General features: G+C 33.2%; 4 protein-coding genes across 11 annotated transcripts in view; 2 read left to right on the top strand and 2 right to left on the bottom strand.

The window, feature by feature from the left end:
• Trim9 (E3 ubiquitin-protein ligase Trim9) overlaps positions 1-3730 on the bottom strand; it is a 115554-nt gene extending 111824 nt beyond the window's left edge. Inside the window, exon 1 of one of the 2 annotated variants that reach the window (XM_011053758.2) lies at positions 1812-3730. In XM_011053758.2, the coding sequence (XP_011052060.1) occupies positions 1812-2300 (489 nt within the window). In that variant the 5' untranslated portion in view covers positions 2301-3730. The remainder of the gene's footprint in view (positions 1-1811) is intronic. The other variant, XM_011053759.2, reaches the window with a different exon arrangement.
• Positions 3731-13572: 9842 nt separating this feature from the next.
• L2HGDH (L-2-hydroxyglutarate dehydrogenase) lies at positions 13573-19673 on the top strand. Of its 6 annotated transcripts, XM_011053763.2 has the most exons (9): positions 14140-14439; positions 15448-15479; positions 15554-15703; positions 17042-17237; positions 17529-17741; positions 18097-18288; positions 18365-18636; positions 18795-18974; positions 19048-19673. In XM_011053763.2, the coding sequence occupies exons 3-9, from the start codon at positions 15621-15623 to the stop codon at positions 19241-19243; spliced, it is 1332 nt and encodes a 443-aa protein (XP_011052065.1). In that variant the 5' UTR covers positions 14140-14439; positions 15448-15479; positions 15554-15620; the 3' UTR covers positions 19244-19673. The 6 variants fall into 6 exon arrangements, with proteins under 6 accessions (XP_011052066.1, XP_087269777.1, XP_087269778.1 ...); XM_011053764.2 differs by lacking the exons at positions 14140-14439; positions 15448-15479 and adding an exon at positions 13573-13657; XM_087413651.1 differs by lacking the exons at positions 14140-14439; positions 15448-15479 and adding an exon at positions 13626-13718.
• Positions 19359-21516, bottom strand: LOC105144702 (post-GPI attachment to proteins factor 2). The gene is made up of 4 exons (XM_011053766.2): positions 21328-21516; positions 20325-20571; positions 20005-20217; positions 19359-19920 (listed from the first exon to the last, which is right to left on the bottom strand). The coding sequence occupies exons 1-4, from the start codon at positions 21514-21516 to the stop codon at positions 19793-19795; spliced, it is 777 nt and encodes a 258-aa protein (XP_011052068.1). The 3' UTR covers positions 19359-19792.
• A 299-nt stretch (positions 21517-21815) lies between these two features.
• Positions 21816-25656, top strand: Zw10 (Zeste-white 10 kinetochore protein). Of its 2 annotated transcripts, none has more exons than XM_087413650.1 (9): positions 21816-21930; positions 22517-22782; positions 23250-23452; positions 23530-24331; positions 24404-24552; positions 24742-24845; positions 24957-25132; positions 25211-25417; positions 25491-25656. In XM_087413650.1, exons 2-9 carry the CDS (start codon positions 22746-22748, stop codon positions 25631-25633), a joined length of 1821 nt encoding a protein of 606 aa, XP_087269776.1. In that variant the 5' UTR covers positions 21816-21930; positions 22517-22745; the 3' UTR covers positions 25634-25656. The 2 variants fall into 2 exon arrangements, with proteins under 2 accessions (XP_087269776.1, XP_087269775.1); XM_087413649.1 differs by lacking the exon at positions 21816-21930 and adding an exon at positions 21954-22395.
• Positions 25657-25908: the final 252 nt, after the last annotated feature.

Raw genomic sequence — 25908 nt, 5'->3', positions numbered from 1 at the left:
AAAATGTTATTTAACTCAAGAGTCACTATTGCTTCTGTGATATCTAACAGTATATTATTTCAGCTTCAGTTTATGATTACAAGTCCGACAGTAAACGGCGCGCAGTTTATATAACTGAAAGAGCATGTATTTAGAATTTGCATATAAAAATATTATTAAGCACTAAGGTCTAGCCCTGACGGTATATAATTTGCTCTTTCCTTACACATTTAATAAATTTAACTTTTATTAAGATTTTAATTAAAAATATTAATTTTCAAAATTTTAATAATACCCTATTTATTCTTGTGTATAGTTTTTAACAAAGTCGATGAGTGTCTTAGACTTTTTCTTTTCTCACTAAAGACAGAAAAGCTTTCTATAGAGCCAAAAATGAAAATAATGAAAAGCTCGCACGGTTATTACACTTTGTGATCTTCTGTTTGATCCGAGAGTACATACACTTCTATTACACGTGTATTCCTAGAATTACAAGTAGATAAAACTCGTCGAAACGTGAAAACAAGAAACAAAGAAAAGGATTGATTACCAGAAGCTAAAATTATTGTGTCCTTTTCATAAATCAATTATGCATTTATATAGCAAACTATTATTTATTAGTTATTAGCACTCTCTTAATTTAGCAATAAAAACTTGTAAAACTTCTACGAACTGCTTAACTTTGAAGTGCTAACAGAATTCGCTACAAGAAAAATTCAGTTCTTTAACTACACAAAATATCTTCTTCAAAATTTCCCAAAAATTGAATTATAATAATAATCCGTAATTACAACATGCTGTTATATAGTTTCTTTATCAATCAAAATAAAATAAAATAAATATGACAAAATTTTTGTTTTTGACGTGATTATAAATAAATCAAAATACTTAATAAGTTAAATTAAACTGCTTATATGAATAAAGTAAAGAAACATCAAATGCGATCAAGGCTATCTTAGTATCTAATAATATTTCTATAAGAACATTTGACGAAAATATTGGAAGTAGTGAAAAATGTATAATATTATTAGGCACAAGATCTAAATTGTATTTAGCGCTTCTTTTCTTAATTTGTTTTAAATAGTCTGATTATGGGATATGTTATTATGATATTTATTATATTAGGTGTTGGAATTAATTCGTAGCGTTTTACAAGTGATGGGAAGTACTTTCATTAATGTATTTTTTAATGCTCATGTGAAATAAATAACATTCTTTCATTAAAAAACGCTACGAATTAATTCCAACACCTAATATGTTAGAAGTTAAAAACCTATTAAATAAAGTTATAAGTAAAAACTAAATCAATAAAAGATAATAATAGTTTGTATCAATAGTCAACTAATATAAAATATCTGATGAAAAAGCAGCACATTAAAAAAGCAGAAAAAGAATAATAATGATGTTGCAACAAGCAGCTTTAATAGAATTTGATTAGAACTTTATCCTGCTATTCCTGTAAAAAGTTCCCTATTCCGATTAAACAAATGTACATAAGTATGCGGTGGCGTTCACATACAAAGAATTCAATCAATATTAATGTTACAATTCCCCAATTGCTTCTCCGTCCTAACTCGAATAGCTAATCAAAAATTCGTCGCTTTTATGCGCCTTGTCATTGCTTTATTATTATAATAATAAAGCCTTTCATTCTCCTCCATTTAATCATCAAATCTCTAATCCTTAATCCCTAGGTAATCAGACGCGTTTCAGGGAAAATCACGCATGCGGTACGACAACCTGCTGTTTCGCTTTACATATGTGTTCCTCGCACCCTCGTTTATCAATCCCGACCATATGCCCGGTTCTACAATCAGAATTCAAGTGCTAACCTCGCACTGCTCGCACGCGACAGTCGCGTCGCGCGGCTCTCCCTCGCACATTTGGCACTGCAGCCGTGAATTCCGCGATTCCTGGTACTTGTCGACGATGTGCTGCATCGCACGGTACTTGGGCAGATTATGGGCGCCGCCCTCGTCAAAATATACGGTCTTCTGACAGACCGGGCATGACAGGCAGAGAGTACCACCGGACGGTGGGAAGCCACCGTTCCCTGGAGTGCCGACGTAGCTGCCTGGCCGCGAGCTGGTAGACGTGCTGCTGCAAACCACTCCGGAGTCGGTCTCCGACAAGATCGACAACTTGTCGGCCTCCTGATCGGAGCCTGGTGCGTTGGACGAATCGGCGGTGGACTCCGGCGGCGAATCCGGCGGTGCCTGGAGATTTACCGCGCAGGCGAGGCATAGTGCGTGCCAGCAAGGCAACAGCACCGGCTCCACGAACAACTCCTTGCAGGAGGGACACCGCAACTCGTCCTCCATCGCAGATGCACCGGCGGTACGTCGTCTGCCGATCGTCCTGGTATCCGTGAGCTGTTCCTCGTGGATCTTCTCGAGCCGCGGCAGCTCGCTCGATCGCCTCGTTCGGGTCTGCAGGATTCCTTCAGGATGCCGGACACAACGTGGCGATGCAGTCGAAGGTCACCGTTGATCTCCTTTCACCGTCGCGACCGGACGCACACTTTGCGTTATTCTAAAACGCGGAGCGATTTACGGAGGTATTCGAAGTTCGTTGCACGAATATTCTGGAATTTTCTCACGGAATACTCCGAGATTTGCTTGAGAAAAACACTCGAAGGCTTCTTCGAAAAAAGGTCTATCGGAAAGCGATTCTCGTAAACTGTTGATGCTTTCAAAGGGTCGCGTTGTAACCTACAAAAAAGGTTGTAAAAAATAATCGAACACAACAAAAGAGTTGAGTCCTATAGATGTTCTTCAAAAGGATTTTAGTGGAACATGAATTGGCGAGCCTTTGCTTTCAGTCGACGTGGAACGAATTAGAAAGACTTCCAAGCAGGCCAAAGGAAAAACTCAACTGTCGATTATATTTAGATCTATCTCGGCTCAGAGTGCTCTAGATCGCACGTGCTTCCTAGTTTCATCGTTAAGTACACCGCAAGTAGACTCGCAATCTGAATCCCACAATCGCGCGCGGAAACACGCGCGACGGATCCGTATCGATCGCGCCGACAGAAATCCCTCGGTCCGCTCACCGATGCGCTCGTTGACGATGCATCGTAAAACAGAGTGCACTTTACGGTACAACGGGCGGACTGTAATCTCTTCCACGTTTCAACGAAAACGTGTCACCTGTCGACCGCGCGCATCGCGGGCTTTTTGCATTTTTTCGGAAGAAGCGCCCGGGGTCCGCGTTCGACGCGTTTTCTCTCACGTGTGACGGCGATCCCGACGTTGAAATCACCGAGACTCGATCGTTGATCCCGCTGGTAGATCGTTGGCTCGGGTACAATATGCAACTCCACGCACGTTGATATCTGACGGTTTTACACACGTATATATACACACGCGAGACGCACGCGTCGTCTTGGCTCAAACTCGTGAGCACCGAGGACCACGCTTGGCAGAAACCAGCAACACGCAGCCTGCAAGCCGTCACCGGGTTGACTGACTCCCGGCACCGAGTCAAAGAACCGTCGCGCACCGCGGCCACGCACACTCAGGAGCGTGATCGAAAAGGGGAACGAGAGGTGTCGAGAAGGATCCTTTATAAGGATCCGAAGACGAGGTGCCCAAACTTGTATTAACTGTACTTAGATATTAAAGGAGCAATGGTAACCCAATTCTTTGAGTTCAATGAATTTTATTATTTTTACCTTCTATGTGTCAAAATCAATCCATTTTTAGGGTTAATTTTGAAATAAACATTATCCATATTGACGTGTGCATTTAGTAAATAATAGATTCATTGAGTCAAATTTAATACATTTCTTTGAATTAAATTAAATTGTTTCATTTCATTATTTTAATTAAATTAATGATATATTGAATAGGAGTAATTAACGATATATTAGGTGTTGGAATTAATTCGTAGCGTTTTACAAGTGATGGGAAGTACTTTCATTAATGTATTTTTTAATGCTCATGTGAAATAAATAACATTCTTTCATTAAAAAACGCTACGAATTAATTCCAACACCTAATATATAGAAATAATTGAAAGTAACTCAAATTAAGTGTAATTTGACATTAGAAATTTAACTGTTTAGGATAGTGTTATTTGTTTATATATGATCCAAATGGATGGCCAGAGTTTCTGACGCAAGAGCATGTACTCCTTTTATTTCGATTTTTTAGAAACTTTCAACTTTGTCATCTTTTTCTTATCAGTCCATATCAAACTGTGTTTAAGGAGATTGTAAGGCAAATGCAATATGTTAAGAATTACTTGAAAAGATTACAGATTAGTTTAAACTGCATTTAAAAGTAATATAAAAAAATTAGACAGTTGACCATCTGGATCAAAAGTTATTTCAATAAAAAATAATAGTTTTTAAATTTGTACTCTAATAGAAAATTAAAATAATATATAAAATAATGATAAAAATCTCAATTTTTTTTGTATAAGTACTTTATGAATTCAATTATGAATATGTAAAGTTACATTGAGATGCAGACTAATTGTTTGATTAATTGTTCAGTAAATAAACAAAATATTTATCTGTTATAAACTAATTGGTGAATTTCAATGAAACTTTGCAAGTCATTTTTTAATACTATTTAAAATATTTATTTTTAAAATTTAGATTTTTGTTATTAAAATTTTAAAATTTTTGTTTATAACAATATGAAATAACTAATATGAAATAAAATAAATAATCTATAAAAATTTGTTATTCAATAAAAATAGAATGTTATGAACACAACACTTTCACATATGTATGCAGTTTGTTTAAAGTGTAAACATTAATACATATGTTTTATGCTCTTACGATCTCCTTAAGAGACTCCCATCCCATTTCATTTCATAGAAATTAAAATCGAAAACTTCGCGCAAAGAAAGTCAAATAATGAAAACTAGATGACGTTAAAAGAAACAAATTTTTTAACACTATATATTCATAGAAAAAAAATAATTTTGTATTAATGATAGATCGAATTGGAAGTAGCCTTATTCAATAACAATATTATGTTCAATTCTATCAATGTAAATTAACTTTCAGTTCAACTTACTCTTTTTCTAATGTTTAAAAGATAAAAGTTAAACCGAGATTAAAGTTACTCTGCATTAATCACACTGCATTAATCAGTAAAATTTTGACGTTTGTGAAACAAATATACAAATACTTGTTTTATTAAAACAAGAGCATAATCCATAAACTTTGTGGATCAAAATTTTGTGGCATAAAGCACTAATCATTCCAACAATATTACAACAACATTATTGCATTCTAGCAATAATATTGACTGCATTCAGCAAAGAAAGCAGCTTTGCAACTATTGTTGAAATTCTTTAATATGATTGGTCTTGCCTTTTATAGCTCCTCACTGAGTCTAAATGTATATCAAATATATCAATCATGTTCAAGAATTTTACAACAGTTGCAAAGCTGCTTTTTCTGTTGAACGCAGCCATTGCAAACATTGCAGCTATAAATTTCTACAACTTCTGTGGGAGAACGTACTGAATCAACAAGATTATTTCCAGTTTAATTAATGCTGTTAATTTTTTTCTGTGCGGGGAGAAATATATTTTACAAGCTTCCTTTGTACTTTGTAAATGTACTCTTAAAATAGTGTCTGTAACTAATTAAAACGTTATCGATTATTAGCACTTAGAGAATTTTCTAACAGGAACAATTTATAGAATGTATGAAATATATAACGTATGTATGTGTATATAAATTTTTTCTGTATAGATATAATTGGAAATATAAATAGTATAATTTTTTAGCAAGTGTCTTCAAATATGGAAAGTATTTTTATTTTCCTTTCAACCCCAATGGGAATTGGGAATCCATTTCTTTCTAACATAAGTCTTATTTTCGTACAAACTATGTTAGGTATATTGTGAAATTACTCACCATATGGAACCGGTTTCACGCTCTGAGCGCGTATTTCAGGGACGCGCCTACATGAGGCACTTAATCGAGGCCACTCGAGAATCGAGCCCGCAGACTTCGTCAAAACAAACGTATACATGCCCTGAAACATTTGTTATACAATTATACATTTATTATACAATCCATAGCTGAAATTAAAATGTATTAATTAAATTTGTAATTATTTTAGATACATATTTTCTTTCATGGGAGAAAGAAATGAGCGATTGTACTTGTATAATTAATCTTTATATCTTAAGTATCTTTGAACTATTTCAATATTTAATTATGAAAAGTTTAGATTGCGAATACTCAGTGTAAAGGAACTCGTCGTTTCTTTCGGCTGGAAGAGAAAATGGTTATTTGAATAAAAGTTACGACATTCTCACTTCAACGAAGACGTTGTTGAAATCGTCTTAGCAAGAATGAAGTACTCGCGGTATATATCCGCGATAACTTCTTACAAGCCGCAAGTAACTTCACGACAATACCTTCTCGCGAAACGTCGCGACAGAAGTATCTCGCTCTGACGTACGAGATAATAAAACGGAAAGACAGCCAGTTTCTCCGTCGCCACGGCGAGATGCGTGAGAGAATTCCGGTTCTCCAGAGGGGAAAGGAACGGGACAATGGACAGAGGGTTGGAAAGGGCAGGGATCCTAGATACTGGCTCGATATAATACCGCAGCCAGGTGCGACACGATTCGTATGCGGTACAGCCAGTTGCGTGCAATCACTCGCATTTACGTTGCTCTTCGCTGAAACTTCTCTTTGTAATGCCCGCTTCTACCAATATAGATTAACTTTAAACAGAGCTAGGTATGTATTTGAAATACTTCTATTTCAAACACAGTATTTGCAATACAAGTATTTTGTATTTCAGCGGAGCACAAGAAAGTATTTGTATTTTGTATGTTGTATTTAAAATGGAACGATTAAAAGGTTTTTGGATTTTTTTAATTCAAAAGTAAGATTGATTGTCAGTGTTTGAAATACAAAATGTTTTTATAAGCTCCCATCGAAAATACAAAATATAATTGTCTTACAAATATTGTTTTTGAAATAAAAGTATTTCAAATACATGTCCAGTTTTGACTTTAAATGAAAATTAAATTCGCACAATTTGCAGAAATTAGATATGAGTACATAAATTCACGCGGAATTATTTAAACACTAAAGATCCAGCTTGACCGTTTAGAATTTTTATTTAATTTGTTATAAATTAACTTTAATCTCAATTCAATTTATTCTTCATCCTTTTTTAATTCTTAGAACTAGAAAAAGATCAAATTAATTGAACCAAGATTAAAATTAAACTACATAGAAATGAGCGTTATGCTCAATTTTTCGTTTTCTGGTTAACTTTTGATAGACTTAACTGCATTTAACTTGATGTTAATAATATAAAAATTGTGTTTTTTTTTAACTATTAATCACTAAATAGTTTTCTAATAGTAACTTTAAAAGTTATTTACTACAAAAGCATCAATTTAGTGCTTAACCATAGCTAGAAAAATACAATTTTTACCATAATATAAAACAGCCAATTACAATCAAATTAGATATTTCAAACATTACATTATGCATTTATTAAATAAATTTATTCACGATTTCAGACACGACTGCGTGCAATGCGGAATAACTTCCGGACTTTCAGCACAATTAATCTGAAACATTAACAATCCTGAATTAAATTAAATTAGAAATATCAGTAAAGAACTTATTCCAAAAAGATATATTACAATTTTTACATTATCATCAGGTTAAGTCTAACTACTAAGTTAACCAGAAAATGAAAAATCGTCTTAACCAAACGGATTCGCTCTTCATTCGTATAGGTGAACGACCCCAGGGAGACCCTGCGGGTGAACTTCCGTGAAACTCTACCGTAAGCTTCGCTCGCGTAATGCACCCTTTCCCGGCCCATCCCGCGAAACGGGAATAACGAAACGTACCGCTAATATCGCGAAACCACACCACAGATCACCACCGCATCGAAATTGTTTACCGGGCACCGTGCCAGCGCTATTAAGCGATCGTTTATTTATATCTCCGCTCGACCACGCGCGGGCGTGCCTGTGCCTTGAAAATAATGCTCCTGATACTACGAGCGTACACGGATTATAGATGGCAAGATTAAGGGCGTTGCTTAGAAAGCGCACGAGTTGCATTTTAGAAAGATGAAATATTAATGCGAGCGATACAAATAATGGCTGGCTTTGTACACGGCTTGTGTTTTTCTCCTGTCCACGAGTTCAAAGTCTACAGATTCATTTCTAGATAACTTGGTGTTATCGATTTTTCTTTGATGAAGCTAGTCGACCATTAATAACCCTCGAGGTACGGGCAATTGAAGCCGAAGGATTTTTTTTTTTTTTTGGCGAATCAAGCCGTTTGCGTAACGAAATGTGTTGCAGACGCACGTGTCTTTAATCTTCTGGAGTTGACGTCAAAACACGGTTACTAACGTTAGATTGAAATCCATTTAATTTGTGTTGATTAAAAGGCACTAATTAATTTCAAAGAAATAAAATGATTTAATTCGTATAAAAAAGAATGAATAAGTTTATTTTAATAATAATAATTTCTTTGCAGATGTAACATAAAGAATATATACTATTAAATGGAAATGGACCGAAAAAGATTCAATAAGTGAAGAGAATCGTATTCGAGGGAGATTCGAATCCCGACTGAAATGATATTTTTCATAATAAATTCTTCAATGTTTTAAAGATGCTCATCCACATTAGTAGATTGCTTATACGAATTTAATGAGTGATACATACTCCGGCTTCAATCTAGGACTGTGTTTCAAAACAAATAATCAACGCATAGTTTGCTTGAATTGGAAATTGTAAAAATTCACACGTATTACTATTATTAGGTATAAAGACTCGGCTTGATTGAATATAACTCTCTTCTCTATTTGCGTTGAACATTTATCGATCTATTTTAGTTTAATATTCTAAAGATAAAATTGCTGAATCACATAAAATTTTAAATTTGGTATATCTAGTATTGTAACACTTCTCTCTCTCTCTTTTCTTTTTTCTACTTAGAAAAAAAGATGTAGCTCATTTCAGTTCAGCTTATCTCAGAATTGTTTTGTAAGTAGATTTTTTTTTCATGAGAATGCTTTATCGAATTATAATATTTTAAACAAATTACGTACCGAATTTGAATATAAAATTATACTATGCTACAAAAATCTCTCCATACGATATTATATATATACTGATAATTATTAACATTCCTCATTTTTCCTACTTGCTACTTTTAGTAAATTGCTAGAAATGCATCGCACAAAACAGAGAATTTCTAGTAATTTACTAAAGCAATTAGTAATTTATTAAAATGCAAACAAAAATTCACAAAAATATTATTAAACTCGTCTTAACCGAATATGACTCATTTGTGACAAAGAATATAATTGAATAGATCCAATAAATGTCAACATACACTGAAGAGTCTCAGTTCCAGAGGATTATATACGAACCACTAGGCAATTGGGAAATTTTTACTGTGCGTTTTCCTTTCCAATTAAGCATAATGTTATCTCCCGCGGAGATATTACCCCGTTTTCTTCGTCAAATGATAAATCGGATTACGTCCATCGCGTAACTGCCAATTACTCTTCGGCCATTCGACCGTCCGACTTCTCGTACGCGTTCATACATTCTCGTACAATGAGGAACCGTGAAACGTGAACATGATCATTTATCACCGCGAGAAACCTCGGCGAAACAATATCTACCATGTCGTCGTCTTTCGTTTCTTTCGATATCACGTGTAACGACAACTCATATGTTACGAGGTCAAGTCGAGTGTCGACTTCGAAGTCCATGCTACTTAATAAAAAGACATCATTGACATAGTAAGAAGTAATATCATTTTTTGATCGTGATCTTCGATAGATATTGAAAATCATTCAACTTGTAGCTTTCCAGTCTTTTAACTACATAGAAACGTGTTATTCGAGAGTTTAATTTCAAGCAATTTCCGTAGAGATACAATATATCATTAAATTGCCCTAATAATTATCGATATATTAAATTTAACGTACAATGAAATTATTGAGCACTAAGCTATGCATTCAGTGGTTATTAGGGTAAAATCTATCATGCTAAAAGTTAGAAACAAGAGTTAGAACAAGAGATAAAGGGTGCTTTCCATTTGATGACACAAGTCGACACAAGTGTCGTTCTATCTTTGTCACTCTCTAAATGTCAACAAGGATAGAACGCTTGCCATCAAATAGAAAGCACCCAAACCTTTAAGAATTCTATCCATTTTTCTATTTTTTATATATTAGTTTGGGTCTCTGACAGCCAATGTTGCAGCAAAGAACGTGATAAGTGATTCCGATTTTTAAACAGTTTTGTATTATTAATTTGTTATTACATATTTTAAGTGTTATGAAAATACACGCCCAACTGAACTGTATAAATACAAATAATCTGGTTATATTCATACTTTTTAATTTATTTATCTCCTAACACATTTATTTTAAATACTCAACTTGCACTATTAGAAAATAATAATTTCTTAACGAAATTGTGTATTCTATGGAAAAGATAAAATCGTGGAGAGAAGCTCGTAGCTGGATGTCGCTTAATATTACTTAATAATTTCAAAAAGCATCGTTAATATTAGAGATGTTATTTGACAGTTTGACGGCTATATCACAGAATGCAATGAGGAAAAGTACGTGCAAAGGAGGAAAACATCGTCGATAACGCGCTAACACGCTATTAGCGTGTTAATTAATTTCCACGGGGCTGTATAAGCGCGCTGTTTGCCGAGGGAAACGACGCCGACACGGTCATTTGTCACCTGGGAAAAAAAAGCTGTTTCGAAATCACGGCGGCCTCGATCATTTGCGCCGTGTAAACGACATTTCTAATGTCTGTATTCTCGACTCTATTTAACACCACGATTATTTGACGGTAAACTGACGCGCAACCATTACGTTCTGTTTAAAGCCAGACACCTATTTTGAGATTTCATGGTCGTAATATAAAATTAACGCGTTTCGAACTTAAATTAAATGGCGATTGCATACGCTAATACTCGTCTTTGTCCATATGGTCAGTCGATTGTGAGTACTATCGGTTCTTCACTTAAAATATCTAATTTTGTAACTTCCTTCATTTATCGCGAATCAAAAGAACCAGTCTGAAAGCTGCTACTTCTGAGAATCTACAGTTAGTTTATCATATCGGGGCGAGATTCGAGAACAAGGAAGTGGATTATGTTATTTTAAAACAAAGTGAAAATTATAAAAATACGCGCTATAGAATATTTATATTTTCATTGGAGCCTAGTACATTTGCTCACTTTTGTAATTTTCACTTCAAGATATATTTCTATTTCAAGATATATGATTGATCTCAAGTTAATAAAATTGTCCGGATTTAGTAAAAAAAAAGCAGCTTTATAACTATTATAAGATTCTTTAATGTGATTAATTCTTGCCCTTAATTTCTCAGATCTAAACGTTGTTCTATTCTTCGATAACTGTGTGATAATTTATCTACTGGATAAACAAAAGAATAAAAGAGTAACAGAATAAGAGCCATCACATACAAAAGGCTGGTATTCGTAGTCAGATCTTATAGATTCAGAAATCTTATATTCAAGATCGTGATTTAAGTACAGTCTTAAGAAATCACGAACCAGAGGCTATATTAACATCTTAAAACACTACTTAAGACAATCTTGAAGTGAGAACCGACTATGAATACTGCTCTTAAATGACATAAGTTGTATAACTAACATAAAACTGCTGAACAATTGAGAATCCAACATAAGAACGCCATATCGATTTACATAAGATGCTCATTAGTTCAGCAGCTTTATGCTGAGGTTATGCAGCTTATCATTTTGTATATGATGGCTTAAGGTAATAAGCTGAAGTTTACTTGAAGGTGGAACAAACAATCCAGCCTAAATGTGTAAACTAATATTATTAGGACTGACCTAAGACTGGTCTGGCATAGAACTAATCATATTAGGACTGGTTGTTGTCACTGTTGTCATCTTCGGATGAACTATGTAATAATTTACCTAAACAAACAAAAGCATAAACAAAAGAGTAATGGATCTTCTGCAATAATTAGTCATAAATTTTTTATGACCATTAGTCATAAATCAGAAGTCAGAAGCTAAAAATTGACCAATCACAGTTGTCAATTTTTAGCTTTTGACTTCTGATTTAGTACTAATGGGTTATTGTAGAAAGCTCATAAAATCATAAGAAAGTAAGAGAGTAAAACAGTGAACTGGAGTTTATCAAAAGATGGAACAACCCAGCTTTAAAGAATTTTACAAGTGCAAAGCTACTTTTTGTGATAAACATAGTTATTATTTCGCGTGTAAATTCATAGTATTGTGATTGAATTATAATTTAATTACGTAATTTATAGTCACTTTCAAAGCCAATATTATAATTTTTTTTTGTATAATTACAATTATAGCTATAATTACTTCGCCATGCAATTAGTCAAGTACCAAATAATTTTTCAGTGTATAATGTCAGAGTTGTTCCTTCCAGCTACATATTTTTTTCTATCTACCATATGCAAAACGAAATACATTTGGATAATCTCGTTTGATAAAGAGAGAAAGAGAGAAGGGGGGGGGGAGAGAGAGAGGAACAATTGGAGAGGTTATATGTTATGCCCGTTTCTACCAATTTAGATTAACTTTAATCTCGGTTCAACTTACTCTTCATCTTCTTCTTGGAACTAGAGAAGAAGAATAAGTTGGATCAAGATTGATGTTAATCTACATTAATAGAGGCGAGTATAAGAGAAACAGCTCAGCAGAGAACGCAAAGAGAAATTGCGAAACTTACATACTTTCCAGCTCCAACTTGATCGTTTATCTTTAATTATGTGTCCGTAATATATGATGAAGATACGAGAAACGCAAATAAAGTAACAAATGCGCATTATTTATACGAATAAATATCCATTTTTCGCAATATACGAATGTAAATATGGCGCGAATGACGACGAGGAATCCGTTTGAAAATGTCCTGCCCAAATGCATCGAAATGTTTCACTGTGTCACCGCGCGAGAACGCCACTTACTGGATGCCTGTTTTATCGGCTTTAAGAATCGAACCTAACCATCGAAATATTGGGTCATCTAAAAAGTATCCGCGGTACTTTGTCACTAGATATATGACCATCAACACACATCTAGTGACAAAAAACCGCGGATACTTTTTAGATGACCCAATATTTCAAAAATTCAGGTTCGTCCATTTCAAATTAGATAAAATATTGAGTTCAATCTAAACAATCTTATTCGAGAAAATATTTAAAAAATGTATTTTAATTCGATAAATGCAAAATATGTCTTTCCATCTCCCAAAAGACTAAATCGAAACATATATTTATATTATTTATATTTTAACTTCTATATATCTACTTTTAATCTGTATTTTATAAAATATCAGAGAGAGAGAGAGAGAGAGAGAGAGAGAGAGAGATGCATAGAACAATAATTAACGATTATAATTATTTAGTAATTGATAATCATCAATTTTGTAAAATGTAAATAATATAACAGAGGAGCTAAAATAATAATCGATCATGATTGAAGGGTCAATCATTAATCGCGATTGCACTTTTAATAATCGGAGTGACGAGACTCAACGAGAATAATGAACTTTTTCGAGATTACTGATTGCCATTTAATTATTGATCAATTTTGCCGGAGCCTCAGTCTGTAGCCGTCACTGGACTAGCTCGTTGTCAGCATGAAAAATAGGTATCGTTCGTTCACAGCTGCTCGTGACGACACGTGTGAGAACACGGAGACGTGTCACGAGGTACACCCATCGCATGATTTTGCATCGTCCGAAGTGCGTGATAACAGATAGTTTCTCGACGATGATTCTTATGATAACTTCGCGTTATGCTCTGAAAGTAAGGAACTCCGCACAATAAAAGAAACAGAGAACAGAGAATAAGAATTTCAACCTATCAGAAATCATGTATTGTGGAATACACAGTTTCTGATAGGTTGAAATTCTTATTCTCTGTTCTCTGTTCCCTGTTGCTTTTATTGGCGGAGCCCCTTACACTTGGCATAACATGCGAATATTGCGAATGTGTCTGATAACATTCACTGATTTAGACGTCTCTTTTTTCCGTTCGTAATAATTCACTATCTATGAGTTTAATTTAATTCGCTTTTTTTTTTAGGAGGGAAAAGAAGGCAGCCTTTTAGGCTGAATTGCACTAACGTTACTTCAAGCAAGGCTTAAAACTCTCTCTGTCTCTGTTTCTCTTTCGCTTTAAAACGAGACGGAGAGAGTTTTAAGTCTTGCTTAAAGTAACGTTGATGTGCAACCGGGTTAGATTCTTACTTTGTAGTGCATGCAAGCGTGTTATCAGCTGCAATGCTACATCACAAATACGTACTGTTGCGTTTGCGTTACGCAATCGATTCGCGTGATTCATGTGTGGCTCAATAAAGTAGTTCGTGAAAAAGAGGAAGAAATAATTCGGAAACTTTTCTTCGTGTGAAATGTTTCTTGGAGCAAAATGGTATTCTACAATGTGTTTTTTGTTTTCTGCTTCTTGCTTTTTATCTTTTGCTTTTTTTCTTCTTTGCAACCGTTTTATCAACAATTTTTTGCTACGTATTTCTTGTTTCTTTCGAAGTTCGTTAACTTTTATCTCGGGCGATATGAAACAAAAAACTGGATAAGAAGCAAAAGACAAGATGTAAAAAAATAATAAAAGGCAAGAAACAGGAAACAAAAAACACATTGTAGAATAGGCTTAAATATTACTTCGGTATAAGAAACTCACTTTAAATTTGAATTCTTAAGTATTTTAAATATGATGATGCATATATTTAGTTATTGCCGCACAATGCACAATGCACATTAATTTATTTGTGTGATCGACCTGTGAATAAATAAAGTTATAGTGTGAAGTTATAGTTTGAGAATCTTTTTTTTTATATCGGGTGTCTCTTGGAGTAACTTTTAGTATAAGAAACTCATTCTAAAAATAATTTTATAATGTATGATTGTCGTTTTACGATGTATAATATTGTATTACGGCTTTATCGATTTTCGTGATCGATGGACAGCGCAAGTTAAAAAAATAGAAGGAAGAAAAAATAATTTAAAGATTCTTTCGTATATCATTTAATTATTCTTTAAATGTATCATTTAGAGATAATAAAAATCGTTTCTTACACTGAAAAAAAATTATGTTATATCAACAGCATTATTTTAATTGAAAATAATTTTCTTAATTCACACTATAATAACACTATAAATAAAAAAAATGCATCATGTTTTTGTTTAATAAAATTTTATTTGTTTCATTAATACTGTTGTTAATTCAACAACATTATTTTCAATTAAAATATTGCTATTGATACATCTCTTTTTTTTTGAGTGTAATTAACTCTATATTTTATAATACTGCTTTATAAAATATGACTATGCAATTTTAATTAATTCTTTTGCGGATTGTTCGGAAATTTTGATTTAACTGGGCTATCGATCATTAACGACAAATCATCGTGAGAAAAAAAAGAGAAATCGTGAAATTGGATGTTAGTCATCGAGGTAAAAATGACGTGCAGTTTTAAACAAGCAGTTAATGTGAATAAAAAAACCTAATTGTTCACTTTCTCGTCCAGATTCATCGTGATGATTCTATGTAGAAAGCGTACGGTCCAAATCTGAAGTGACTACGAATCCGACGTAATGGGAACGAACGTAATAATGTCTCTGACCAGGAGAGCTGCACCGCAGCTGAATTATATATGTCGTCATCAGTCTACGACAAGGTATCGATCTCTTTGTAGATTTACACCGTGAAATCCCGAATAGCTTACTGTCTTCTCCATCCCTTAAAGTCTTGCGGAATGACAGCGTTTAATAATGAGCGCCATTTAATCCGGCCTAGAACTGTTAAGTTCTTGTCCAAACCTCCAGCAAACATCTGATAATAAGCTCTTTAGCCATGGATTAATAAACATCTCACGTACTTCGTGAAGCTACAACCTTGTTACTTAACACGGAGAAAGTTTGACGGGCATGTATGTCTGTACACGGATTACATCCTCGTCCCGTGCATTTTCCCGCGTTGTAGGAATTCTATGTGTTATGTAAAATTTCTCGTAATGTTTGCTAAAAATATTCTTTGAATTATTGACTATACCCAAACAGAACATAAAATCAAAATGACATCGAGGTGATTCCAAAATGCTTATTAGAAATAATTTTTTAATCGGGTACGATTTATTGTAACATTATTTTGACATTATTGAGACTTGTTGTTCTGTTTAGGTATCTTTTTTAAATATTTATTTATTATTTCTGCTACAATTTGCAAGATATTGCTCATAATTAACATGAATCAATTTTTGAAAGGATCTCACATAAAACTTAATTATGGATTTTTAGATTTCAGTGAAATTGGCTTAAACTGTAGTATGTTTAGTTTTTGACTGATCAGAAGTTTTCTTGGGCAAAACTATAAAAGAGAAAGAGATGCAAACTGTAGCATCATTTAAAAGTTGTCATCAGCTAAAACGTATCTTTATCTATTAATGTTATCTTTTAGTAACTGCACCTTAATATTGTTATGCACGAAATGAGACGAATTAATTAGTGTAAGAAAAACACATAATTATTTTAAGAAAAGATTTGTAATTCGCAAGTATGTACATTGCATAATTTTTTGAAAAGCAACTATGTGTTTTCTTTACATCAATCAATTCATCTCATTATTTCATGCATGAAATAAATTAAATGAATTAAGGTACAGTTACACACAAAAAAAATTAAATAGTTTAATAGATAAAGATAGACTCAATTTTTAGTCCGATTAGATTCAATACATTCAAATGGTGGTACAATTAAATCTGTCTTTTTTTTTATGGTTTTGCCTAAATAAACTTAAATTTTTATGAGTAAGTAAAAAAACCAAAATACGTACATATCAATTGAAACCAATTTCACTAAATCAATAAACCCATGGTTTTGTGTGTGGGATTCTTTGCATTAAAAAAAATTCAAATTTGGCGTTGAAGCAAATCTGACATTTTGCCTGAAATAGCCCATTGTTTTCCCGTTGTTTTCTTTGTACAAGAAGGAACAATTCAGATGAACGAAATTTTTAGCACATGTTCTATGTACGACCTGGTGATCGTGGGTGGTGGCATCGTCGGCTGCGCGACCGCCCGCGAGCTGATTATGCGGCATCCGAACATGAAAATAGCCATCACGGAAAAGGAGAATGCCCTAGCTATGCATCAAACGGGTCATAATAGTGGTGTGGTGCACGCTGGCATTTATTACACTCCTGGAAGCATGAAGGTAAATTTAGATAAATATGTAACTTCTTGCATGCAGTTATTTTAATAGCTGGACCTGTGATAAGATTGACAGAAGAAATTATTAATCTTTATTGCCTATATAATACGAGTAAATAGTCTCCCTTCTATTATCGTTACAAGAAATAATATATTTCATATTCAATCTCTATAAAATAAATAATAAAAATAATTTTAATTAACCTGTGTAAAACAAAAAATTAATCAAATACTTATTATCCTCGCAATATTCCCAGAAAAAGATTAAAAAAACATTCATGATTTAACATTATAGGCAAAACTTTGCGTAGAAGGCTTGAAATTGTCGTACGAATATTTCTGCAAGAACAACATACCTCATAAGAAAATTGGCAAGCTGATTGTCGCCCAAAATCCGGCTGAAGTCAAGAGTATAGATGAGCTTTTCGATAAAGGAATGAAAAACAAAGTGCCCGATTTACAAATTATTGAGAAAGATTGCATTTCAAAATACGAACCCAAATGCAAGGTATAATGCAAAAATAATAATTGTGTTAAAAATAAAATATAAATATAAAAATTACATTAAAAAATTAATAAAAATACATAAAAAAAATAATGTAATGTTAATGTCTTATTGTTATAAATTTACTTCCAAGTTTTAATCACAGTCACAAGTTTTAATTACATCTTTCAAATACATAAAAATAAAGCTTTTTTTTTAATAGAAATTTAATCTTTGTATTTATCTTTTATATTTTAATTTTATTTTTAATATGCTAAACAATGAAGAATTTATAACTGTATAAAAAAATATAGTTACCATAAATATGTAACACCATAAATGTATAAATAAACGTGAATAATCGAGTTTTCTTTTCTAGGGAGAAAAGGCTTTATGGTCACCGTGGACCGGTATAGTGGATTGGGCGGTCGTGTGTAAATCTTTTGCCGAAGACTTTCAGAAAATGGGAGGCGAGATCTTTCTCAATTTTGAAGTAATCGGATTTACGGAGATGATGGAATCGAAAGGGAAGAGTCAATTATCCCCCATATCCGTTCAATCGAAAAACCGAGTAAGATTTTCTTCCGTAAGCCTTATCTTATTGCACTTATTGTCACGTTAATATTCTGGCAATTTTTCTTTCGAAGTGCATACCAACGAAATATGTGCTGACGTGTGCTGGTCTACATTCAGATCGATTAGCGGTGATGACGGGCTGCGATGTAAATCCGCGAATAGTACCGTTTCGTGGCGAATATCTTCTGTTAAATGATGACAAACGACATCTCTGCACGACCAATGTGTATCCGGTACCTGATCCCAGATTCCCGTTCCTGGGCGTGCACTTTACACCCAGGGTTTCCAATGAAATCTGGTTGGGTCCCAACGCTGTTCTTGCGTTCGCTAGAGAAGGCTATAGGTATTATTATAACAATATTATATTTATTCTATGAGATTGAATAATATTCTTTACAAGTATCTCGCAAGGAATCTAAATGTATCCATTAGACTTATACTATTATAATAAAGTATTTGAAAGATCTAGACTTCATCATGACATTAAGATTTCTCTTTCAGTTGGTTTGACATAAACATAAAAGACTGCATAGAAATGGCAAAATTCCCTGGTTTATACAAATTATGCTATCGGTATTTCCTACTAGGCTGCAGGGAGGCAATAAAATCGATTTTCTATCCCTTAACTGTGAAAGATCTCCAGAAGTTTATTCCTGAAATTACATACAAAGATGTAAAAAGGTCAGTATTTTGTGTGCGCTATATCCATTTATAATTATAAACTCGTAAAATTTTCTCTCATTATTGTTAACAGGGGACCGGCAGGTGTAAGAGCTCAGGCATTGGATAAAAACGGTAAATTAGTCGATGACTTCGTTTTCGACGGAGGCACCGGCGTGATTGGAAGCAGAGTGTTGCATTGCCGAAACGCGCCGTCACCAGCTGCAACTAGTAGTATGGCAATAGCAAAATTTATCGCCGATAAACTTGATCGGGACTTCAAATTTTAATACAAGTCAATACACACATGTAATTATCTAATCGCTCAAATGTAAAATGTGAAACAGAATGAGTATTTAAAAAGATTTCCAAAGAAAATATAGATATTTTCTATGTGCCATATAATTTTTGTATTTGTAAGCAATTTATTATCTCAAAAAATATATATTTGTACATTATATCGATTTAAATATATTAATATATATGAATTGTTAATAAATATTTAAGAAATAATTTGTAACGAGATAATAGCAAAAGGGATCATTACGTACAAAATTTTATATATGGAATCTTTTAGCATTAATTAAAGTGCCTTAAAAAAATGTGCTGCTACAAATACTGACGAATATATCTGACATTAATATCTGTAATGAGTTCATGTTGTCTAAAAGTTGTAATTCATAGTTTTGTACAAATTAATTAATAAATTATTTTCTAGTATGGAGATATAATACATAAAGATCTCAGAAAATGTATAATAATATATAATAAAAGTATAAATTGAAGTATATGTAACAGTTATCACATATACACAGATAAAACTGTAATTAAAAAAATTTTTAGATAATTCTAAGTTTGTTTCCTGATATCATAAGACGTGTGGTAGCAAAGTCCAATGCAGCAGTTAGATGATATCCCATGTTTGAAAGTACAACTCCGTATTCGCTTAAAGCGAACATTGAATATACTGAAATTATATAGCTCTAAAATTCTAAGATAACAAGAACTATATTGCTATACATAACAATAAAAATATCAGTTAATATCTCACCTAAGGGTTCACAATATTTATTATGTCTATAAAAGAAATAGCATGCTATTAATATACATATCACATTCAGCATCATTGATCTTCGTTTCCACTTTAAGGAAGCATCGTTCGAGCCTTTTGCAATATTTAGGCAATTTTTCATAATATAATATGCTACGAACATGTATATAAATGATGTTATCAAAAAAGTTATGAAAGACATCTTATGGAACGCTGTAAAAAAGCAACGCAGCGCATTAATTATATATATTATATGCTACACTTAATATTCATATGCATAATTATATAAAATCTTAGAACGCATGCAGTAATTCGCATACCATAATTCTCGTTGGAAGTCCAAAAGCTCAGTGTCACCAGAGAAGTATTTTCAATGGCATATACAACGAGCACGATATTACTTAGATATTCTGCCCACTTATAAACATGTTCCTTGTAGTAACGATAATATAATGTAAATACTAAGGTTCTTAATAATGCTTGCAATGCTATAGCAGTCTTCCATACATCTTTCTGAGGTCTATAGTGACCTATGGCTGCTGAGACAGATGGTAAAAAATTGTACACCTAGAAATTACAAGAAGAAAAAAAGATTACTTTTCATGAGGTTTATATAACTTATATATCCATTTTTATTAATATAAATTAATTTTAATCTTGTTTAATTTACTTTTTATTTTTTTATAATTCTAGAACTAAAAAAGTATATTAAACTAAGATTAATGTATTGATAAAAGCAGATAATAATCTGCTTATTACTGTTTATTACTATTATATTATTATTATTATTTTGTCAGCTCTTCTCTTTACATACAAATTATTTTGAAATGTTACTACTTTAATTTTTTATGTTTTTTTTTAAGTTGTAATTTATTATAGGCTTAGATTTCAAGATAGCTTTGTATATTTTTCTTTCATTTTACATATTTACTCATATTTCTCTTGTTTTTCAATAAAAATTATTAATATACAGCTTATGAAATTATAACTTTTCATTCTCATACAGAAATATCTTTATTTCAAAAGCTATGTTATATAACTGAATTTTTGCTGATTCATGAATTAAATTTACGAGACGCATTCCTTCAGAAACCTATCATAAACGCTACGTTCAAAGTTACGTAAAATATCCCGGCAATCGAGTCATGAAAAAAAACAGCTATTTGAGCTGTTATTGGCTGCAATTCCGTAAAGTGCATGATGCACACGATGCATCCTTGTTTACTGAATATTAAACAAGGAAAAAATAACACATCCACAATAAGCACTTTATGAGATCAGAGGATTGACTCGCGCGAATAATTAGCGACTTAACAATCATACCTGACAATGAGTGGAAGTGGAGTGTTCAAAGTTATAAAGGATCGACCAGGCGACGCAAAAGATGAACGCCAGGAAGGGTAGGAACACGGTGAACCATGCCACTCTGGAGAACGGCACGATGAAACGGGCCTTCGACATGTCGTCCTCCGTCAATGGAATATACTCTGATCCCAATCTAATCTTGCTCATGTTATTAAACTTTCGTTACTGCAGTATCTGTTTACATCACAACATGACACCACCGACGATAAGGTTAATACGGCAATTTGGAATCTCAATCGTCATCGGCGCGCGCGATCCTCTTGACGCGTTTCCTGCGGATCTTCCTGGACGTGACGAGTCCTGGCCGCAGGGAACGACCGTACGCGACGATCAACGCGAACTCGCGAGTCCAACTCGTCAGTAAGCGAATCAACATCGTAATAGGTTAGGTTCACTCGGTCACCGATCGATCGGACCGCAGCTACTCTTTCAAACTCTTCAAGAGTGCGTTTTACTTGGCGCTCACAACGCTCATGAACATTATTTGTCTTTATTCAATATTCGACAAACTAGAATGAAATGATTTCATTCCAAGAATACGTTCTATTTGATGTTCACAGCGTGAGTCTTAAAGCTTTGTTCACGTTTGCTAGAAATTTGTTCAAGATCTCGAATGGAGAAAGAACTGACCAATTGTATTGATTATGTGATTGAATGGTTATGTTCAGCAGAAAAAGCAGCTTTGCAACTGTTGTAAAATTCTTTAATATGATTGGTCTTACTCTTAATTCCTCATTGAATCTAAATGTATAAACCAATCATATTCAAGAGTTTTATAATAAAGAGATAAGCCGATGACACATGATGCATGTTTTCCTGTGTTTTTCGGTTCCAAAATTCAACCTATTTAGATTAAAATTAGTTAATGGGCCTTCTACGATAAGCCATTGGTTGATAAATCAGAAGTCAGAAGCTAAAAATTGACCAATCACAGTCGTCAGTTTTTAACTTCTGACTTCTGATTTATGATTAATGGCTTATTGTAGAAGGCCCATAAAGCTCGCTCTACAATTCATAAACGTAGTTGTAAGTAGTCGTAGTTGTAACAATTTATTAATCACAGTCGGATATTCTCATATTCAAGTGTGATTGATTAATTTTTACGTTTTTAAATTAACGATTAAATTTTACGTTTACGCAATTGTAGATCAGGCTTAAGATTTCCGACTCATTGTAGACCTGGCATATGATTCAAATTCGCATAGTATTGTGAACCTTTTTTTGGGTTGGAAAATCAAGCAAGGGAATAATAATAATAAGAAAAAGAAGATCTGGGACAATTTCGGAATTGTGCTTTTTTAAGTGTAAACGCTCAAACGATTGACAGAAAAGACATCTAAATTTTAGTCACATTCCGCACAAGGTTTTTCTACAACATGACTTCGTTCTTAGTGAATGTACTGGCTACAGCAGGTAGTATTTACAAATTGTCATGATTGTAATAATTAGACCAATTTATCAATATAGATTAACTCTAATCTCAGTTTGAATTACTTTTTGTATTGATTAATGTTTATTTCTACAAATATAAATTACTTTTGATTTAATTTACTTTTTATCTTTGTCTATATTTGTTTCAATATAAGATTAACTTTAGTCTTGGTTTAATTTATTCTGTATCTTTTTTTAGTTTTAAAAAATTACAAAAATATAAATAAGTCAAACCAAGATTCAAGTTAATCTATATTCATAGAAATAAACATTGGACAGTAATTGGCGAATACCGAATGCAATTCTGTCTTACGAATAATACAGAAAAAAAAAAACAATTTTTTCCGTAGTCAGAAATTGTAGTATTTGCAGACATTGTATTTATACATGTAATTATATATGAAATTTATAATAAAATATATAATTAAGCAGTTTTTCTTATTACACAGGTAAACTTGAGAAAGCAGATCTTCAGAAAAACATCACCGAAATACAAAAGGAAATAACAAAATTAGAATATGAAGTTAAAGATTTTATGGACGACAATTATGTTGAGTTTAGTTCAAAGTTGACAAGAGATGTACACTTGGTTAAAAAGACAGAACAGCTGTTGGAGGAAATTGGTATTTTGCAAAGCAGAATAAATGATCAAGTATGTTTTACACCAACACCATCATGCTAAATGTCATGATAAAATTGATATTTAATGTTATTATATTTATCATATAGATCAAAATAGAATTGTCTAGTTCAACAAAGGAGCTGAAGACACTCTCTCAAACATTGAAGGAATCTAATATCAGTCTGCAACTATCCCATCAACTGATAAGCCTACACAAGTGCATAAAATCTATACAAATGGCACAGAAGGAAAAACAGTATGTTGATACTGCCAAAACTCTACAGCAAATGCAATCTCTGCTGAATACTCCTCATAGTCTCCTGCATGAACTTGAAATATATACAGCAATTAAGGATGAGTACTGCAATCTCTTTCGTTCATGCTTGATGGAAGCTTCTGGCCTCTTACACGATCGAATCTGCTGGAGCAACAATATGAAGGAAAGCAAAACAATTAACTCTATCACTATTAAAAACAAATACGATGATATACAGGAATTAATGCAAGGATTGGATATTATGGGTCATCTTGAAAATGAATTAGAAATATTTTCTACAAAACTGATGGATTATATAATCAAACCTATCATTTATGATCACTGTTCAGTATATGTCGTCAAGGAGAAAATATTTACTGTAGAGATATTGGAGAAAAAAAAGATGCCATGTTACAAAGGTGTACTGTATAACTTGAACCTACTCTTCAAGTTCCTCCATCAACATTTAAATCTGATAGTGGATAATGAATCTTTCCTGAGAAGATTGCAACCACATCTACTGGAAAAACTATCACATCCTTTGATAACAGATTGTCTCTCTCACACCATTCCAACTTCTAATGCAGATCTAAAAAACTTCGAACCTGTAGTTGAAACAATTAATGAATTTCAAAACTATTTGGTAGTAATTGGTACTTACATCTAATTATTCAATAAGATAAAAGTGTATATAATACAAAAAATTAAATGATGTATAATTTCAGGATTCCTTTCCGAGGATCAACTGTTCTTGTCAGAGTACACAAATAACATTGATAAACTCTTCATTAATAGGATATGTCAGGATTTACTAGCCAAAGCTAGAAATATAATGAGAAAAGATCTGCATGATTCCATTCGATACGAACCACAGGTATTCACTTCACTGTTATTATATTAAAATAATACACAGAGAGGAGTTATAGGTTCGTATTCAAAACATGTTTTTATTTCTAAGATTTTATAGCATATGTAACGTGAATTATAAGGTAATATCATTAATGTGTTCTGAATACCAGCCAATAATGAAAAGCATTTGATTTTCAATTTTGTTTTATTTTAGGAACTGCCTAAACTTATAGATAAAGCGTTTGAGAACGACTGCGAATTATCTATTGAAAAGAAGTTAAGCGATATGTCATTTTATCTACCAAAATGTCAAATAAGGTGCATTTAATTAACAGTAATTAATGTAATATGAATTTTATGAATTCAGATTTTGACTTTTTCCTAGCGCTCTAGTGATACTAAATATAAATATTATTCAATTTATTTTAGCAAAAGTGCACAAGAAACACTAGAATTAGCGAAAATAATATTGGACGAGGCTTGTGATAGTTCGGATGCTTGCGCTGTTAGATTATTTTATACATGTAGGAACGTATTTGAAATGTATGCTGGTTTGGTGCCTGAGCATCATAAAAAGTTCTTAGAAACAATACCGCAGCAAGTTGGTAAGAATGACATAACAGAAATAATTCTAGCATGAATAAAATAAATGTTACGTAATTATTATTGCAATTATGTTTTAGCTTTGTTTCACAATAATTGCATGTATCTCGCCCACCATCTGCTTACACTGGCGCACGAATACAGAGACAGATTATCAAAAATTGTTCAAAGATTAAACTTGACATTTGCGGATCAGGTTACGATACTTCGAGACGTTGGGTCGCAATCCTTCCTAGATCACATGAGATATCAAAGAAATATTATCTTCGATATCATTAAGGATTCAGGTTTATGATTTATTTATTAGCTACGAAAAAAATTAAAATTGAAAAGATTTAGCTAAAATATGTTTATAATTAGGCTTCTCAGGATTAAGTCAAGCGCCTCAATTAGATCCTAGCACCGAACGTGCATTAAGACAATGCATCAGACAATTGGAACTATTAAAGACTGTCTGGTTGGATGTGTTGCCTATAAATATTTATTGTAGAGCCGTTGGTTAGTTTTTCTATTCATCAGATTCTTTTCATTTTTCATTAGGCTTCCACACGATCGACCCACGCGCGCTCCACAAGTCGCGGCCATTGACCGCGCGGTTGGTGACAGTGTTGAAATCATAGCCGTTCCGGCGGGTCCATGCTCCCGCCGCCCGAACTGCCAACGTGTCCCCCAAGGGCAGATTGAGCATGCCGCTTGCCCGCATCGATCCATAATTGCCGCCCTCGAGCCTGAGGTCGCCGTCCAATCCCGCCGGATCGGCGAGTTTCGGGATCATGTT

The sequence above is a fragment of the Acromyrmex echinatior genome, chromosome 14 (genome assembly GCF_024713525.1).
Source record: "Acromyrmex echinatior isolate Ae372 chromosome 14, ASM2471352v2, whole genome shotgun sequence".
Lineage (NCBI taxonomy): Eukaryota > Metazoa > Arthropoda > Insecta > Hymenoptera > Formicidae > Acromyrmex > Acromyrmex echinatior.
This window is presented reverse-complemented; position numbering and strand designations above follow the sequence as displayed.